The 19556-nt window shown below is 36.1% G+C and overlaps 1 protein-coding gene across 3 annotated transcripts in view; it reads left to right on the top strand.

The window, feature by feature from the left end:
• The window catches only part of LOC105464870 (heterogeneous nuclear ribonucleoprotein L like), a 40791-nt gene that overhangs the window by 12981 nt on the left and 8254 nt on the right, over nucleotides 1-19556 (top strand). For 2 of the 3 annotated variants that reach the window (XM_071076548.1, XM_071076547.1), the window contains 6 exons: nucleotides 4485-4722; nucleotides 6384-6464; nucleotides 8114-8215; nucleotides 8302-8374; nucleotides 12912-12983; nucleotides 17846-18063. In XM_071076548.1, the coding sequence (XP_070932649.1) occupies nucleotides 4485-4722; nucleotides 6384-6464; nucleotides 8114-8215; nucleotides 8302-8374; nucleotides 12912-12983; nucleotides 17846-18063 (784 nt within the window). The remainder of the gene's footprint in view (nucleotides 1-4484; nucleotides 4723-6383; nucleotides 6465-8113; nucleotides 8216-8301; nucleotides 8375-12911; nucleotides 12984-17845; nucleotides 18064-19556) is intronic. The other variant, XM_024787703.2, reaches the window with a different exon arrangement.

Genomic DNA, 19556 nt, shown 5'->3' with positions numbered 1-19556 from the left:
ATAATTTTATTTTCTTCGGTGACCTCATTGAGAAGTAAATGACTTGGCAAATACACATTAACCTTGGACGTACAAATTGAGAATCCACGTGGGCATAGTAAAGTTTGTATGTTGAAAGTGTATCACTAAGTTGATTATATCAATTCTCAGTCATTTGGAGTGGATATTGGAATTAAATCTGTGTGGAGAGTTACATATTAGGTAGACAGACTCCTTAGACCTTTAGTCTTGCTGTTGGCAGTAGACTAACCCCAGTCTCTATAAGGACCTTCTAATGATTATGTAAGTGGCACGTTGTCCTGTGGAATTATAAAGAGGTGGATGTCTGTGCTTTATTTTTCTTCTATTCTTGTATATTTAGGGCTTTAAAATTTATTTTCTTAGGCAGATGTCAGAAAACAAGTTGATGAGCAAATACAAATGGAAACTTTGGGAAGCACTAACTATTTTGATGTTAATTAGTACCATGACCTGAAGGTTAGGGATTAAAGAAAGAACTATTTTAAGTTAGTAATTTGAATTACTCCTGGGTGGCCTTTGCATTTTTAGACTCTAGGTTGTTTGATACTTAGTCTCCGGTAAAGTCTTCCGTATGTGAATGTCATTCAGTTAATTTGCATCATTTGCCCTCAAGATTGGTAGTTATGTGGTTAGAAAAGTCTGTGAAATAATTGGAACAAATTAGTGTGTAATTAAGAGCTTAATTGGCATAAATAAGTATAATAGGAGTTTCAGTTGTATGAAATGAACTTGCATAAGAGGTGGCTGCTATTAAGGCTGAAAGAACCTTGAACAGACTCCAGTAGAAATTTTGCTTCAAAATGTTACAATTTGGAACCTTTCCCTTTATTTAGTGGAAGGTGTGGGATTATAAACAGCATAGAAACTGTTTTTATTAAAATGGTGAATTACCAAGTTCAATATATAGTATGCTTATATCTAAAAACTAGATGCATAGGAAAGAAGCTCAGAAGAAAATATAACAAGATATTAAGAATGGTTGTGTTGTGTCAGGATAAAATTGCTTGTATTTGTTAACGTTTGTTATTTTTCTATACTGTATGAATTATAATCAAAAGAATATTTAAAGTATATGTTGTATTTCTTTTTCCCCTTCTCTCCCATTAAAGGAGATATTAGGAAATGATTAGTTTTACAATACAACATTTGGGACCCGGTTTGTGCACTAAATCTGTTGTCTTCTCCTATGTTTTTTTTTAGAAATTAGTAAAGATGTTTAAATTGATGGAGTTAAAAGCATTGATCCCACCATGTCCCTTAGCTTTTTTGTTTCTTTAGCCTTTTGTCTCTTTGATCTCCCACTCTTTCTCATATTAATACCTTTTTTCTTTATTTTTTTGAACTCCTGGGCTCAAGCAGTCTTCTCACTTCAACTTCCCAAGTAGCTGGGACTATAGGCACAAGCCACCATACCTGGTTTCATATGAGTGCGTTTTAAAGATTGAAAAAAAACTGTGCACCAGACAATTTAAGCACATGGTAAAATGTCTGTAACATTTCAGTTTTTTTATATTGAATATTGGCAATAAAAAGGAAAATAAAACATTTTAATTTTTTCTTCATTGATGCTACTTTTCTGGGTAACCTTCACTTTTAAGTTGTGCTTTTATCTCATTTCTTTTTTTTTTTTTTGAGACAGAGTTTCACTCTGTCACCCAGGCTGCACTGCAGTGGCGTGATCTCGGCTCACTGCAACCTCCGCCCTCTGAGTTCAAGCAATTCTCCTGCCTCAGCCTCCCAAGTAGCTGGTATTACAGGCACCTGCCATCGCGCCCAGCTAATTTTTTTTTTTTTTTTTTTTTTTTTTTGAGACGGAGTCTCACTGTCGCCCAGGCTAGAGTGCAGTGGTACAATCTCGGCTCACTGCAAGCTCTGCCTCCTGGACTCGGACTCACACCATTCTCCTGCCTCAGCCTCCCAGGTAGCTGGGACTACAGGCACCCACCACTATGCCTGGCTAATTTTTTGTATTTTTAGTAGAGACAGGGTTTCATCGTGTTGGCCAGGCTGGCCTTGAACTCCTGACCTTGTGATCCACCCACCTCGGCCTCCCCAAAGTACTGAGATTACAGGCATGAGCCACCGCACCCGGCCAGCTCACTTCTTATTTTAGTTACCGAAAGCAAATTTACTAAGTCTCTAACAGGCCAATAAATAATTTACTTCTGTATCTGTATTAGTCTGTTGTTAACATTGCTATACTGCTATAAAGATGTACTTGAGAGTGGGTAATTTATAAAGAAAAGACATTTAATCGGCTCATGGTTCTGCAGGATATACAGTCTTCTGCTTCTGGAGTGGCCTCAGAAAACTTAGAATCATGGCAAAAGGTGAAGGGGAAGTAGGCATGTCTTTACATAGCCAGCAGGAGAGAGAGAGAAAAAAAGAGAGAGGGAGAGAGAGCTCGCACACAAAGGGGGAGGTGTTGCACACTGTCAAACCACCAGATCTTGTGAGAACTCTGTCAGGAGACAGCACTAGGGGGATAGTGCTAAGCTATTAGAAACCACCCCCATGAGCCAATCACCTCCCACTAGGCCCCATCTCCTACACTGGTGATGACAATTCAATACGAGGTTTGGATGGGGACATAGAGCCAAACCATATCAGTACCTTTATAATTTTGTTTTCAAATGGCATCATTAGCATAATGACATAAACTTAGTAATACATTTAGATATTAAACCAACTTTTTTGTTTTGTGAAAGAAGATTTTTTCTCCTTGAATTTCTTTAGCATAGACCTGATACCAGGATTTTCTGTTTTCCATGTGCAAGACTTTAGAACTTCAGTGAAGCGTCTCTGTTTCTAAAATGAATGTCTCCTGGGATTTATATCTTGCACTTTTAGTTGGTAAATATTTAAATCCAACACCTTGTTTTTGTACTTCTTTAATTTTGAATGATACGGGTGGGGAAAACTAACAAGCCCCCTAGAGTAACAAATATGTGCCAGGCTCTGTTTCTAGCTTCTGAGGACATAAAGATGAATGAGGAAAGGTATGTTAAAAAAATAATAATACAGTCATAGTTACCTTTTATTGAGGGTGTACAACGTGCAAGGCAATCCGCTTAGCAGTTTGTATGTAGTAACTCTAATCTTGACAATTCTCCCAAGTTTTATCAATGAGGAGGCTGACATTTATTATAATAATAATTTGCTAGGCTGTAAGGTGATCTGTTTCTTATTAATACTGTACCATTTGTCAGTTTCCATAGTGTAGCAGTAGGTCCTGGATGCCTGATTGAGAAACAGTGATGTCACTGAGTACTGGACCCGACATTTCTTTGGCCTTCTGCTATTACTAAAACCACTTAATTGTATTTTAAAGCATTTTTAAGGTTCTCGTTCCTGTGAATAGAGGACGTGTTTCCCCCATTGTGATCCATGTGCTGTGATTTCTGTCTTCCACCCTTCCTTTACTTCTTTATTCTTCATTTTCTGTTTTAAAATGTATCTCCTCCAAAAAGAACTACTTAATGTGTTGTATTTTGGGGTTTTTTTGGCTGCTTTGTTTGTCTCTCTAGTAAAGAGTATACTATGAAAAGTAAACATCTTACCTTCCTGCTCATAGACAATCATGATTGCCATATTCTAATGAATTTTTTTCATGGATGGTTAATAGTAAAAATGTTTCGGAGGAGATTATTTGTATGAACTTTGGAACTTTGGTCAGTCTGTGGTTGCTTCCATTTATATCTGTTTTAAAAGTAAAGTCAGTTCTTAGCTGTTAGTGTGGATGTTTATTCAAGAAAATTCAAGAGAGGTTCGTAGTTTCTGCTGTTAAGTAGGGATTCTGTCTGCCAACCTTCTGTTGAGTTTAGTCTCCGTTGGTTTCTGTGTCTTTGAAATTTTCTAATACTGCTTCGGAGTAGCACCCCAAAGAATAAACTGGGTTGTCTTGTTAGTAACTAATAACAGGTAATTGTTTTTGAGGAGATCATGAGGTAGATAAACTTAATCACTGGGAGATAAGCTTTCATATGTGTACATCTACCTGGTGTACCACAATTCTTTGGATGATTTAAGAGTTGATTTATTTTATGCCTGTAATCCCAGCACTTTGGGAGGCTGAGGTGGGCGGATCATGAGGTCAGGAGATCGAGACCATCCTGGCTAACACAGTGAAACCCTGTCTCTACTGAAAATATAAAAAATTAGCTGGGCATGGTGGCGGACATCTGTAGTCCCAGCTACTAAGGAGGCTGAGGCAATAGAATGGCGTGAACCCAGGAGGCAGAGCTTGCAGTGAGCCCAGATCACGCCACTGCATTCCAGCCTGGGTGATAGAGAGAGACTCTGTCTCAAAAAAGAGTTGACTTACATTGAACACAGGTAGTGAAGAGTACTAATCTGTGGGATTTGACACATTTGTATTAAAGTCTGCTTTTACCTAATTGAGGACAAATAATGTTAACGGAACTTCCTGTGTTTTTGTGTTTCCTCCTTATCTCCCTTTTCAGCTATGTGATGATGATGCCATTTAAACGACAGGCTCTAGTGGAATTTGAAAACATAGATAGTGCCAAAGAATGTGTGACATTTGCTGCAGATGAACCCGTGTACATTGCTGGTCAACAGGCTTTTTTCAACTATTCTACAAGCAAAAGGATCACTAGGCCAGGAAATACTGATGATCCATCAGGAGGCAACAAAGTTCTTCTGCTCTCAATTCAGAATCCGCTTTATCCAATTACAGTGGTATGTGTTTCACTGTGACAAATGAAATTAAAAGTGATTTTGCAGTTTGTGTCCAGAGTGACTGATCTGTAGTTTTTTCATTACCATCTAGATACTAGGAAATAGCTTTTTTAATTTTGAAAATTAATCTTGACTAGCAAGTTTAATGAACAAAGAAAAAATGCTGAGCACTGTAGTTAAAAAGATAAGCACAGTTGTCATAATTAAATAGGCACATTGAAATTTTTAATGTATAATCCAGTACCAGTGTTGGTTTTGATAATAAGGAATTAGAGAGACTTGTTTGAAATGGTTCAAAAAATCTCTGTCACGCATATGCCAGCATATGTGTAAGAGCATCTACTAGGTAGTGACAGAATCCCATGTTACGGTAAGATGCACATACCATTTTGAACTATTTTGCAATAGCTTGTTAAAAATCTGTCTTTGATTTACTTTAAATTCCCTGCTTCTTTACTCTTTTGTAAAGTGTTACTGGTGATAAGCTAGTAACACAGACACTTGATTTTTGTAATGAATAGAAGAACATCATAGTAAGGGAAACTTCAGTTGGTATCATATGTAGTCTGGGCATATGATACTGGGACATAAACTTAAAGCGTAAGATATTCTTTAGATTTAATTAGACATTTTGTATCTTAAATATAGACTTATAAATATATAGAATTAATATATTTATAATATTCGGTGTTGGGAAAACATATAAGTAATATAGTATAGGTACTCTGTTTTTTGTTATATCTCTGGTGTGTAACAATGCAACTGTAAATTATAGGTGCTCAAGAAATTTCTTGGTAGTTGAATAGTTACTCCTAAGTAGGTATTTAGAATCTTAGATGACTCAGGCGTCTTGTTTAGTGACATCTAACTGTTTGATCTTCCTTGGGACTTTTCTTTATAGCCATTATCCCTTGAAAAATGAGTACCAGAGTTGTTCTAATATTAGCCCTTAATACATATTTATTACTATAATGCAAGTGATTATAATATTAAACATTTCAGAGTCACATTTGGAAAAAATACTCATTGATCATAGTTTCGGTTTATTTTATATCATCAGAAGTTATTTTAGTCACCTATTAAGAAAATAACAATTGAGGATTCATTTAGGAGATAAAATAGGTGACAGTGCTTTCCAAATGTTCCATTGGAACTACTTTAATGTGGGTGTATTGTTTAGGTGAGGAAATAACTTAAAATTTATTAAAGTGTAATAATTTTAGGCCAGTATGGTGGTTCATGCCTGTAATCCTAGTATTTTTGGAGACTGAGATAGTAGGATTCCTTGAGCTTAGGAGTTTGAGGCAGCCTGGGCAACATGGTGAGACTCTGTCTCTACAGAAAATGAAAAATTAACCTTGTGTGGTGGTGCATGCCTTGAAGTCTCAAGCTACTTGGGAGGCTGAGGTGGGAGGATCGTTTCAGCCTGGGAAGTCAAGGGCTGTAGGGAACTGTGATCATGCCACTGCGCTCTAGCCTGAGCAACAGTGTGAGACCCTGTCTCAAAAAAAAAAGTAATAATTTAAAAATCTAATTTTATTAATAATCAATAGAAATGACATCTTGACAGTTGATGGTTTTTAGGTAAAACAAAACGAAGCATAGCATTAATGTTTTTCCAAATGTAAAGTGTGAAGAAATCTTGTTCTTTTCCTTCATAGGATGTTTTATATACTGTCTGCAACCCTGTTGGCAAAGTGCAGCGTATTGTTATATTCAAAAGAAATGGGATACAAGCAATGGTTGAATATCCTTTATTTGTAAATTTTTATTGATGTGTAATTAATGCAGATCTTATTTTTTCTGGCTTAAGCATTTCTAGACAAGTGGTGTTTACTTTCTCCTCTCACAAAAATCTACGTGACTTAGATTTAAAAAATGAAACTGCAGTACTCATAGGGAATTTTACTATTTATAAGAATGACTTGCTACCAGAAAGCAATCTAGTACTTCCTCTTTAAGCTGTTAAATAACACTATTTGAAGATATGTACACTTGTACTATTTTGGAATTTATCCCAAGTGAACTTTTCTGACTCCCTCTTTAAAATAGTTTGGAAGTACCAAAACTTTAGAGTCAGTAAAATCTTACCTTTTTTTTATTGAACCTTTAAAATGGTAATGGTTTATGTAAGAACTTCTTTATGTTAAATTTGTCATACGTTGAGTAAAAAGAGCAAGTTTTACAAAATAGTATAGATAATACTCTTTCCCCCAAGCTGGACCCATCTTGAAAAATAATAATAAAGAGAAAACCCCAACCTACGTGTGCATGTGTATGCATAGAAATAGGTAGGGATATACAGCAAACTCTTTAATAGTGCTTACTTCTGGCAAGGCACTTTTGTTTTTTTGTTTTTTTTACCTTATATACCTTTGTGATTTTATTTTTTTTAAATTATGGAGTTAAGTATTATTTTTTTAAAACACTGATAAAATTTTAGATAAAGTATTATAAAATCTGCCTTCTCAGAAATATATAAAAATCATATATTTTGTTTTGTATTATTTTGGCTCTTTGTAATATTCTTCTTAAAGAGTAAAATCTTTTCTGTTTCAAGGTTGCAAGTTGTCCTTTGCTAGGGAATGGGACCATGCTCCATTATCTCCTCTGCTTTCCAATTTATAAAGTACTAATGATGACCTAAAAGAATTAAGGTAGATAGTTTGGTTGTATTGTTTTCTTTGGTACCCTTGATTTTTTTTTTTTTTTTTTTTTTAAGACAGAGTTGTGGTCAAGTGATTCTCCTGTCTCAGCCTCCCGAGTAGCTGGGATGACAGGCACCCACCACCACACCCGGCTAATTTTTGTATTTTTAGTAGAGACGGGGCTTCACCACGTTGACCAGGCTGGTCTCGAACTCCTGAGCTGCCTCAGCCTCCCAAGGTGCTGGGATTACAGATATGAGCCACTGTGCCCAGCCACCCTTGATCTTAAAAATAAATTCTCCTGGCCAGGCGCGGTGGCTCACGTCTGTGATCCCAGCACTTTGAGAGGCCAGGGTGGGCGGATCACGAAGTCAAGAGATCAAGACGATCCTGGCCAACATGGTGAAACCCTGTCTCTGCTAAAAAAATAAAAAATCAGCTGGGTGTGGTGGCGCACACCTGTAGTCCCAGCTACTCGGGAGGCTGAGGCAGGAGAATTGCTTGAACCCGGGAGATGGAGGTTGCAGTGAGCCCAGATTGCACCACTGCATTCCAGCCTGGCGACAGAGCAAGACTCCGTCTCAAAAACAAAACAAAACAAACAATTCTGTTAAAATTCATCCTGAAATAGGTAAAACATTTCCAGAAATAAAAGAGCTACTTCTGATTATTTTCAATCCTGTCCTTTGGGAGTGAATAATGATTAAGTATCAGATACCTTAAACCAAATTTCCTTAATAGAGCTTATGTTTGAATCAGTCCTTTGTGCCCAGAAAGCTAAAGCAGCACTCAATGGAGCTGATATATATGCTGGATGTTGCACACTAAAAATTGAATATGCACGGGTAAATATTTTTTTCAACACCCTACCAAAGAAATATTTATGCTTTGGATATACAGTTTGAACTTACATTATTTTCAATCTTAACAGCCAACTCGTCTAAATGTTATTAGGAATGACAATGACAGTTGGGACTACACTAAACCATATTTGGGAAGACGAGGTAGGTATTTCATGCATTTTAGAATGTACTTAATCTGCTGACAAATATTTACATGCAGTTAGATTCTTTTTTTCCTGAGATGAGCTAGTTCAAATGAAAACCTTGTTGATGAATGCTTTTGTTGCAAAAGGCCATGTAATGCTGGAAAATAACCTTGAACATTAGTGCCCCCTACTGGTATGTACTGAGCTATTTATATTTAGTTCAACAAGGAGCCCACACATTCAGGCACGCCCGCAGTTCAAGGACTTGCATTTCTCCAAGCAGCTCTCTCTCTTTGGAGGAGAGGAAACTGATTCAGAATATTCCTTACAAACTGCAAACTTGCACACTGCTTCTCTATGGAAAGGACTTTCCCCCAAGCTGGACGAGGCATTAAGAAGGATAGAGGACTCCAGCAGGCTGACTCTACACTTCATCATGCACAACATCGGCATCAGCAAAAAGCCCTCTGAAAAACTCAGACTCGCAATTCACCTTGACTGCATACTGCATGCACCATCACCCCAAGTTTTTAAAGGAGGACACTTAACAGTACTTCAGAATTGCATGGGATGAACACCATGATAGACTGTGCCCATTTATTCAAGTTGTATGTATATATTGGTCTGATTTCCCTTAAGGTTTCAGTTGTAGAAATTAAGACTTTCCACTAACGGAAACTAGACTTCATCTGCAATGTTGTAAATCTTAATGCCCATTACTGTAACTGTTTGCAGCTTAGATTCAAATTGTTAATTGGCAAATAACGAGGACCAGTTTATTAACAGGTCTTGGGAATTGATAACGCTCAACCAATCCACACAGATAGTAAAAATAAAAGGATTAGAAAGGTGCACACTTGCTGCACTTGTTTACTTTTTAAATTTTTTGTTTTTTCCTCAATTGTGGACACTAAACAAATTCTAACATAATGAAAAGGTGCATTATATGTGAAAGATGTTCTGTGTGGTTTGATTTTTGTAAAGTGGCTGTTTATAAGTTGTCACTTTTTGTAACAATTTAAGGTTATCACTATGTCAATTTGTGTAACTAGAAATTTTGACATTTCAAATGTAGGTGAAAGTAACATGTCTGTTCAAGGTAGAATATATTTAAACTTGATAAATCTGAAAATAAGAGCATTTCATTTGAGATGCATCTTCACCTATAAGTGCTAGATTTCATGAGCATAAATTTGACTGATAAAATTGTTCAACTAAGTGTGTGGCAATTCTGGAATATACAAATTAAAATGTGGATCTTGTAAAAACAAGGGGGCTGCAGTATTGGCTACATCTTAACTACAATATCAGTGTTTGAACCACAGATTGGAAAAACTCAAGATAAGTATGTCTGTAAAAGTCAGTGACTAGAAAAAAAATTTATGGCATACAAAATATCTTGGGCAGTGGGTACTCTATAGTGCATGTACTCTAGCAAAAAGAAAAAGACAATGTGATGATTGATCTTTTGCATGTTTGCATATTTAGGACTTTTACATGATTGGCTCCTTTAACTCTCAATTCCCAGGAAATGATCTTGCCTCATGCATGAAATTGCAAATAGATTTGTTTTGTAATGCAGCTTTGGCTAGACCCCATGTTTTTCACTACTTATGGAAATCTGCTTGGCCTAGGGTTGGTGCAGTTGATGTCAGTATTAGAAAGCAAATCCTTAGCACTCAAACAACAGGACAAGTGGTTGATGAGAAATCTCTCACTTCTGTCAATTTACAGTTTTTGACCACTCGGTTTTGTTTTTTAACAAAAAAATCTCATTTGAAATAGTTTTGGTTGTGGTTTTCTCAGGGTCTCTTTTAACAGGTATAGATAAGCTTATTTTAATAGTGTTTACATTTATTCTTTTAAAAGGTCTGAAGTTTACACAAAGCCAGCTGAGGTTAGTTCTTCATATAATTCTAGTCGGTCAGATAAGTTTGGAAATGTGTAAGGTAGATAAGTGAATAGTGAAATATAATTAAAGCAAGTAAAAGAGTTTTAGTTTATGCTTTCAAGGAATTTTTTTTGTTTTCTAATTCCTTACAGATATTTGTCTTGCAAGACCATAACAGTTTATGTTTTTGTTTCTGTAGAGCTCTTAGCTTACACTCAAGTTGATAGCTATTGAAACTGTTAGGTTGCTATCCCTAAATAAAGACCTTCATAAACTTTTTTTTACCAAAAAAAAAAAAAAAAAATAGCTCTTTTAAAAACATAACTTCACTTTTTTCAAAGCCCTTTTCAGCTTGAGTTATATTTTAGTGTAAAGAATCCCTAACCAGGATGCCAGGGAACCCCTCCAGAAATCTTAAAACCTGTAGATAGGTGCATCTTTTTGGGGAGAAGGTCCACAGCTTCCATCAGATCAATTGACTCTAGGAAAGCTTACCACTGTTTAGAAACTTACATTTAGCCGGGCGCGGTGGCTCAAGCCTGTAATCCCAGCACTTTGGGAGGCCGAGACGGGCAGATCACGAGGTCAGGAGATTGAGACCATCCTGGCTAACACAGTGAAACCCTGTCTCTACTAAAAAATACCAAAAAAACTAGCCGGGCGAGGTGGCGGGCGCCTGTAGTCCCAGCTACTCGGGAGCCTGAGGCAGGAGAATGGCGTAAACCCGGGAGGCGGAGCTTGCAGTGAGCTGAGATCCGGCCACTGCACTCCAGCCGGGGTGACAGAGCGAGACTCCGTCTCAAAAAAAAAAAAGAAACTGTTATATTTAGTGTTCAGCTTTCTGCTCACTTCTGTTTTACGTGACCTATTAGGTAGCGAATACTTCAAATGAAGTGAATTATTAATGAGAATGTTTGGCTGAAAGATACTTTGGAAGATAATCTAACTCCTTCATTTATGAATGAAAATTGTTTCTGTGACTATACAGCAAACTAGTGGTTTAAATTGGAATCATCTGATTCCCAACCCAGTTCTCTTTCCTTTATAGCACACTGTTAACTGTATCAGTAAAACTGAGTCATGAAGACATTATGGTTGTGGTTTTAAGATTCCTAGGTCAGATAAGGAATTGTATTTAGTGTTCGATGGCATATGCTTAAGCAGAGGAATATTAACAGGATGGATTAGTAGGCTAGATTGGCTCAAAAGGAGTGAGACTTGCATGATGAGAGACGTTAGAAGCCATGTAGTAGAAGGAACTGTGAATGTTAAGATTGAAGAAGAAATGACTTGGGGGAAATGGGGTCGGGGGGACAGTCATAATAACTACTCAAGCATTTAGAAGAGGTTTTGGACAATGACTAAGTCTGTAAGGCCCCAAATGGGGTAGAATATGGGTAGAGGATCAATTTCTATACAATATAAAAATTAATTTTCTCACAATTTAGGGCTATCTGGAAATCTTCTTATTGGTTTTGGGTAAGCAGAAGCTAAATGGTCCCAACTGACAGAGATGATGTAAAGAGAATTTTTACATTGAATAAAAGTTAAACTAGATGGTGTCAGTCCATTTCAATGCTACAATAACTTGGAATACATGATTAAAACTCTACTTCTCTAGACTGAAGTGAAAATTAAAGTATTTCTCATCTCCCATAAACCTCATTTGTTTAAGTGACTAAGGATATAGGTAAAGCCTCTCTGAATATTCAAGGATTAGAATGACCAGAGTCTTAAGATTCATATTTTTAAAAATCTTATTGGGCACTGTAATTTCATCAGCAAACTTTCTAAAAGTATTGTACAATGATTTTTAAAATTTACTAACCAACATGGGAGGTGCTATTTTAGAAACTTATAAGTAATTTTTTTGTTGATGTCTCTAATTAGATTTGGGAAAATTGGCATGCTTTTTCTGAAAATGTAGCTAGAATAAAAATTATCCTTTAGAGTATTGTAGTATTCTCATCCAATAATGTAGCCCCCTTGGTTAGCTTTATCTTGGCATCTTTAAAGTTTGGGGGTTGCTCATAGTCCTACCTGGTGTTAAGGTCAATAGACAATGACCTATTCATGATATAATATGAGCCAGTGATGTGAACATTTTCAGCTCTCAAGTCAGGTGTTTGTAAATATGTGCATATACATGTAAAATACTCTGTGTTTACTGATTGTGAAACCATGTAATACAGGTTGTTGTTGGCTTATGCTGAAACTTCTTGAAAGAAGCCCACTTTGAAAATGTGTTGCTGTTGAAGCTAATAGTATGATTCAGGTACTGTCTTTCAAAAGTACTGCACTTAAAGCTTGTTTTAAAGACATGTATTGGTAAAAACTTCTGTACAGTGTCAAACCTCTAGCATTGTGTACATTCACTTTCTGAAAAGTATCCATTCTTCCTTAAATTTGAAAGTGTGATTGTATTTGGCATTTGCCAAAAAGATATATTCAAGTTAAGTGGAATTTGTTAGATAGAATTAATTTTTTACACTCTTGGTGTTGTATTTAAATTGGATATGAATGGATGTTTAAAGTTAACCAGGAATCATATTTCTTTTATGAATTGTTGTATTGGATGTTTTGAATGGGTGTTTCCCATCTGAGAACTCTGTTAAGTACTTGGGTCAAAATTGTTAAAATCATGTTTCTACTTTTGTGTCAGATAGAGGAAAGGGTCGCCAGAGACAAGCCATTTTGGGAGAACACCCTTCTTCGTTTAGACATGATGGCTATGGTAAGTTGTCAAGGCAGAAAGAAGGTAGTATAGATGAACTGTTTGACTTGCTGCATTTCTGATGAAGTATGGCACATTTCTTGTCTCTGTATTTTTCCTGCGCATCTGCCTCGGTTTATATGGGATCAGTCCCTTATAATGTACTCCCAGGAGTTGTCCAAAATTTGTTTTCTTAGGATATTGATTATAAAAAAAAACATTGAGATAAGTGAGAGCTACTAGTCGGGGATTGAATACTTTTTTGCCATTATATTTTGGTTTGGTTTTGATTTTTAATGGGTTCTGGCTTGTAAGAGGACCAGAAAGAAGAATTATTGTTCAGTAAGTGTATTTTCTTTCATTCCAGCAATTAGGAACAAAGAGGAATTTTGAGTAATAAAGGCAGAAAGAATAGGGTATTTGTCAAAAAGGAACCATGCTTTTGGTTAGACTCGCCTTTTAGTTCTATAGCTGGTATTTTGGCTTCAGTTAAATTTGTTCATATTTATTCCCCTTTTAAAACTTCTCAGCTTTTACTGTTTGCTACGTTGACAAGGTTATGGAACCTAGAATAATAATCTGCCCCAGGAAAAAGTTAGGGTAACATTAGGTATCAAACTATTGTCCTTATAAGTAGATCTTTTAACTAGCTGTAAATGGTTTTAAAATATTCTTTAGTTTTTAGTGGTAGTTATTGACTCTACCTATTCTGTGCTTTAAAGTTGAAGCACAATACTATTAAAAGTGGCAGAAAATAGAAATTGCTATGTTATAGTCTTGGGATTGGTCACTGAAAAGCACCTAGTATTGCCTATTGTCCTAAATGGTTCAAATTGCTTACATATTTACTTTAATGACCATTCTTAGCTGTGAGTTTTGGCTTATTTTCTAGTGTTTTTCTTTTGAACTCTGGTGGGGGAGGAGAGAGAGAGAGAGAGAGAGAGAGAGAGAGAGAGAGAGTGTGTGTGTGTGTGTGTGTGTGTGTGTGTGTGTGTGTGTGTTTTAAGGTTCCATAGTCTATATGGCAGAAAAGATTGAAACCATCTCTGTTTTGTCAAAACAGTAAGTGTGGTATAGAATGAAAATCTTACTACAGTTGGTTTAGTGAATGTGTACCTTGATTATTTTTCTTAGTTATTCCTGTAACAGAGTAAATATTAAACATGGTTGTATGGGTAGTTCTGATCCTGCAATAAAGAAACATTGGGTGTCTTTTGCACTTTGATAATGGAGGATTACAAAAAATTTGCCGTTGCAAGTTTGTAGTATAGTTGTAGAGTCATGGCAGTCAGCTGAAGGCTAAAACCTGGTTAAATAGTTTGCCAAAGGGGATTAGAAACATCTGTGAAAGAATAAATGGCGGACAAGGAACTGTACTGTAGTAGTGTGGAAACAGATTTTTTCTTAGTATAAGTCTGCCTTCCTTTATAAAATTTTTACCGAAAAAGAGTATAAACAAAATATGTTATATACCCTGCAAAAATTTTTTGTTTTTAAAAAGCCTATTGTGAAATTTTTTGAGAGTTGTGGTGGGATTGTATTAGGGGGATATCCATTCTGACCTGTCTCCATTAAGATACTTAACTCTGAGGTTAATTTGTTCTACTTTTCTAGAGAAGTAAGCAAAATGGGATATAGGAGGAAAGAGAGTGAATAAAGAGGCAGAGAAGTGAAGTAAGATGAGTAATAGGGGAAAAAGCAAAGATGGGGATGTGTGCTAGTAATATTGAGCCTTTTTACAAATATTGCAAATCACAAATGTATCCCTTCAGAACAGCAGTTCAGCAAAACAGGTTTACTTGCATTTTGGAATCACCTTATAGATTACCTTTCCTTTTCCTATATGATGACCTATAAGGGAATAGAAAGAGTTAATTATGGTTCAGGACCCATAGTTTCCATCAGAGTAAGTTTATTCATTGGTTTATTATAGCAGTATGAAATATATGTGAATCATCACAATTCTTTACATCTTTTAATTTGGGAAGCCCAGACTTAATGATATGAGCTGGTAGAAGCTTTCTTAGTTGAACCGTGGCAGAAATTGATATATAGATTTATTTGCTATAAGCTCAAGAAGAGTTTGTATATTAATTTGTAGCATCTTTGGATATGGTTTGTAGACCAAAGATTTTAAAGCTTAAAAGATGAAAAATGCCTTCAAGATGTTAATATACCATTTATTTTTCCACATCAGTTTTTAAAATATTTGAAGCATTAGTTTTTTGAACACCCAGACTTTCTATTATCAATTTAGTATAGAAAACTTTTAAAAGACTTCTGATTTTTCTTATCTTAAACAATATAGGTAATAATTTAAGTAGTATAGATAAGGTAATTTAATAATGATGGTTCAAAGTCATAATTATAAACATCAGTTATTCTTTTGGACTGATTTTGGTTGTTAGGGCTGTAGATCTCAGAGGTTTTGGACCTTAGCCACTATACATAGAGTAAAAGTTTCCACTGCCTATCTACCATGTGTCTTTTTACTTCCATGAAAAAGAAAATTCAGTGTGATGACGGTGAAGTGTCATTACTGTATAAGCAAATGGTAGGTGGTGGGGAGGCAGTATATTATGTATATGTACTTTTGCAGTAGGAATAAGAATAATTGATATTTGAATCTTGGTGTGTGTATAACAGTCTAAGAGGCTAAAATATGTAATTACTAAACAGTCGCTCATTTGGATTGTTTTTTTTTTTTTTTTTTTTTTTGAGACGGAGTCTCGCTCTGTCGCCCAGGCTGGAGTGCAGTGGCGCGATCTCGGCTCACTGCAAGCTCCGCCTCCCGGGTTCACGCCATTCTCCTGCCTCAGCCTCCCGAGTAGCTGGGACTACAGGCGCCCACAACCGCGCCCGGCTAATTTTTTGTATTTTTAGTAGAGACGGGGTTTCACCGTGGTCTCGATCTCCTGACCTTGTGATCCGCCCGCCTTGGCCTCCCAAAGTGCTGGGATTACAGGCGTGAGCCACCGCGCCCGGCTGGATTGTTTTGTTAAACTACCAGTTGCCAATAAAAGGAGTAGTTGAAATCCATGACCAATTTAAGGAGACACTGATGATGATAAATTGATAAAGTATTCCTCCCTGAAACTGCCGAAATTCACACCGTGTTTGCGTGTGCTTGGTGGTAGTGTTACTGTGTTGTTATGAATGGCAGCTGTTATTAGAATACCGAAAATTGGAGTCCACCATAAGCTCTAATAGTATGTTATGAATACCAAAATTTAGTAGTTCTTAGTAATTCACTTAGTAGATAGATGACAGTTGTCCCTTAGTCTTACTTACAAAAAGTGCAACTCAGTGACATTGCATACTCTTTAGTTCTTGAGAAATGGAGAAAGGACTTGGGTTTTTGGATTGGTTTTGCACATCAGGGGGACCTTTGCATGTACCCCAGACGATGCTTCTGTTATAATTAACTTAGGAGCACCTAAGATGTGTAGGGTTTCTGTTTCTTTTTTTTTTTTTTTTGAGACGGGGTCTCGCTCTGTCACCCAGGCTGGAGTGCAGTGGCCGGATCTCAGCTCACTGCAAGCTCCGCCTCCCGGGTTCACGCCATTCTCCTGCCTCAGCCTCCCGAGTAGCTGGGACTACAGGCGCCCGCCACCTCGCCCGGCTAGTTTTTTGTATTTCTTAGTAGAGACGGGGTTTCACCGGGTTAGCCAGGATGGTCTCGATCTCCTGACCTTGTGATCCACCCGTCTCGGCCTCCCAAAGTGCTGGGATTACAGGCTTGAGCCACCGCGCCTGGCCCTGGGTTTCTGTTTCTGAGCTGCATGTCTCCATCTTAGTTGCTGCTTTTGAGTTTCTCTGTCTTCTTATTGCTGTAAAATGTGCCCTGTGCCTACTTTGAGTGTCAGTTTTCTCCGCCGTCATTTCTTTTCATTCTACACTCTCGCTTTATTTTTTGTTACTTTTATTGTGGATAGGAAAAACAGATAAAGTTGTTTAAAGCTACTCTAAAGTTAGCAAGTTGATTCTTAATGAGGATTCTCAATGTAAGAAACACAGATTGTGTGTGTGTTTCTGCTGAAATAGTTTTAGATACTCAGGCATTATTTCCTTCTGGGTTTTTGATATTGTTTCAAAAAATGGAAGTTGTAATAAGACACCTGTGTGTAGTTGAGTTATTAACTAAATATAGGGTTTAGTTTCCTAAATTAGAATTAGGAATAAGATACCAACCTGAAAGTACACAGTAAAATATATTCAAGGAAACAACTTTTCAGTGGGACTGAAGAGGTTCTTTTTATTATATCTGTATAGAGATAGCTTCCTAGATTTCACTGTACATGTAATATTATTACTCCTCCAAAAGACATTGGCAGGAGGTTTATTATTTATTTATTTATTTATTTTATTATACTTTAAGTTCTAGGGTACATGTGCACAATGTGCAGGTTTGTTACATATGTATACATGTGCCATGCTGGTGTGCTGTACCCATTAACTCGTCATTTACATTAGCTATATCTCCTAATGCTATCCCTGCCCCCCCCCCATAGGACCTGGTGTGTGATATTTTTAAAATTTGAGGTATAATTTATATACAGTGGCCCCAAATTTTACATTCATTTTCTTAACCCCCACCTCATTGCCTTTTTTGTTAAACTATCATATTTTAAAAATATAAACTCATAGCCTGGTGTATGCAGGTATAGGTCAATATATATTGTATCTGGTGCAAATGAATACAAATTTTATTAATTTTCCTTGGGTTATACTGAAATATCCATACATTTGAATTTTCTTTGTACATCAAACTAGCTAATATTAAGAGTTTATTTTTTGTGTGGTGCAGTATATCTCCTAAAGTATTTACAAACAGAACTATATGTATATGTTAGTTAATTTGTTTATTTTGATCATTTTTATAGGATCCCATGGTCCATTATTGCCTTTGCCAAGTCGTTACAGAATGGGCTCTCGAGATACACCTGAGCTTGTTGCTTATCCATTACCACAGGCTTCTTCCTCTTACATGCATGGAGGAAATCCCTCTGGTTCAGTTGTAATGGTTAGTGGATTACATCAACTAAAAATGAATTGTTCAAGAGTCTTCAACCTATTCTGCTTATATGGAAATATTGAGAAGGTAAGTTTCTCTTTATATTAGTTTCTTTTGCTAGGATACTCAGTAGTAATTCTGAAAAGGCTGCAAATATGTGTCTTCTCCTTGTATCAGGAATATCCAAGTTCTTTCAGTAATGACCCACATAAGCTAAAAATCCATTATATAGGAACTCTGGAAAATGTTTTTTGTTGGTAAGTAATAAGTATAGGTTGTTGATATTACAAATATTTTTTAAATAACCATTATAAAAAGAAATCTAAAGCAGTAGTAATCAACCTTATGGTATGAGAGGCATGAAGTCTATATTTTTGTGATCTCATTTCAAAGAGATTCTAGCATTTAACATGTTGAAAGAACAGTTACTTTCATGGAGGGTATATGTAAAAACAAGCTTAAGAGCCCAGCCAGAAGTTGTGAATTTCAGAAGAGTTCTAGAATTTAGGCACTTGCCTCCTAAATGCCAGGGTTCTATTATCTTCAGAGGAACCATGTGCATTTAGCTCAATCAGTATTTGAAACTGACCCACTTTGATAGAATGTGTCCAAAACTTTCTGTCTAGCAATTTACATATTTTGGAGGTCTTTAATAATTGTAACTTTATTATCAAATAACTGTGTTTTCCCCAAATCTGTGACATTTTATTTATTGATGTCTCACAAATGTGAGATAAATAGTTTTTGAAAGAATCATGGAAAATTTAACTAGGAAAGTGAATGGTAGTCTTAAGTTACCAGTTGTTTGATACACTTGCTAATTTGAGTTTTAGTACTGTAGTAATGTGTTTTTTTCCTGTTTTAAGTGATTTTAGTGTTCTTTGCAACAGTAAGTACTTGCAGCATGTGAGTCACTGTGTGGGAGGGGAACATGGCTTAAAAAGTTGGTACATTTAGTTCTTAGTTCATTAATTCTAAAGCCTCCTTGATCAAAGGAAGCAACTCTTCAAAATTCTGAAACAAGAATTTTGTCAACCATTTGATCACAGTAGGAAAAAAAAAAAAAAGAAAACTCCACATTTGGTCTGGGGGATAACATATGGGATACTTACGCTTGCGTAACTGGCCAAGAATACATGGGATAGGTTTAGTAGCATTGGGAGAAGTATTCTTTTCACACAGACACTTTATCTTAGACCCAAGTGTTAAGTGGAGGGAACTGCATGTTTGATAATTAAATGGGCTTTAATGTATATTTTAACTTCCTTTATATTTTCTTTTTGTGCTATTCACATATGCAGACAATTAGAATCAGGCAATTTAATCAACATTTTTAGTAGATCTTTGTCTTTTGTGTTATAAACTGTCTCATATGATTTAGAAACTCAAATTACTTTTTCTAATGAAACTTAGATTTTCTATATGTTATTTGAGTAATTCTAGTGTCTTTCACTCTACATCTCCCAAGTTTTTAAAACATTTTAAATGATAGGCTGTGGTACATTGAACTCAAACTATCATAATCCTTTAAAGATCCATATATAGTTAATTTTTTCTTTCTTTTGAAGATTTACCAATAC

Source organism: Macaca nemestrina, chromosome 13 (assembly GCF_043159975.1).
Source record: "Macaca nemestrina isolate mMacNem1 chromosome 13, mMacNem.hap1, whole genome shotgun sequence".
NCBI lineage: Eukaryota > Metazoa > Chordata > Mammalia > Primates > Cercopithecidae > Macaca > Macaca nemestrina.
This window is presented reverse-complemented; position numbering and strand designations above follow the sequence as displayed.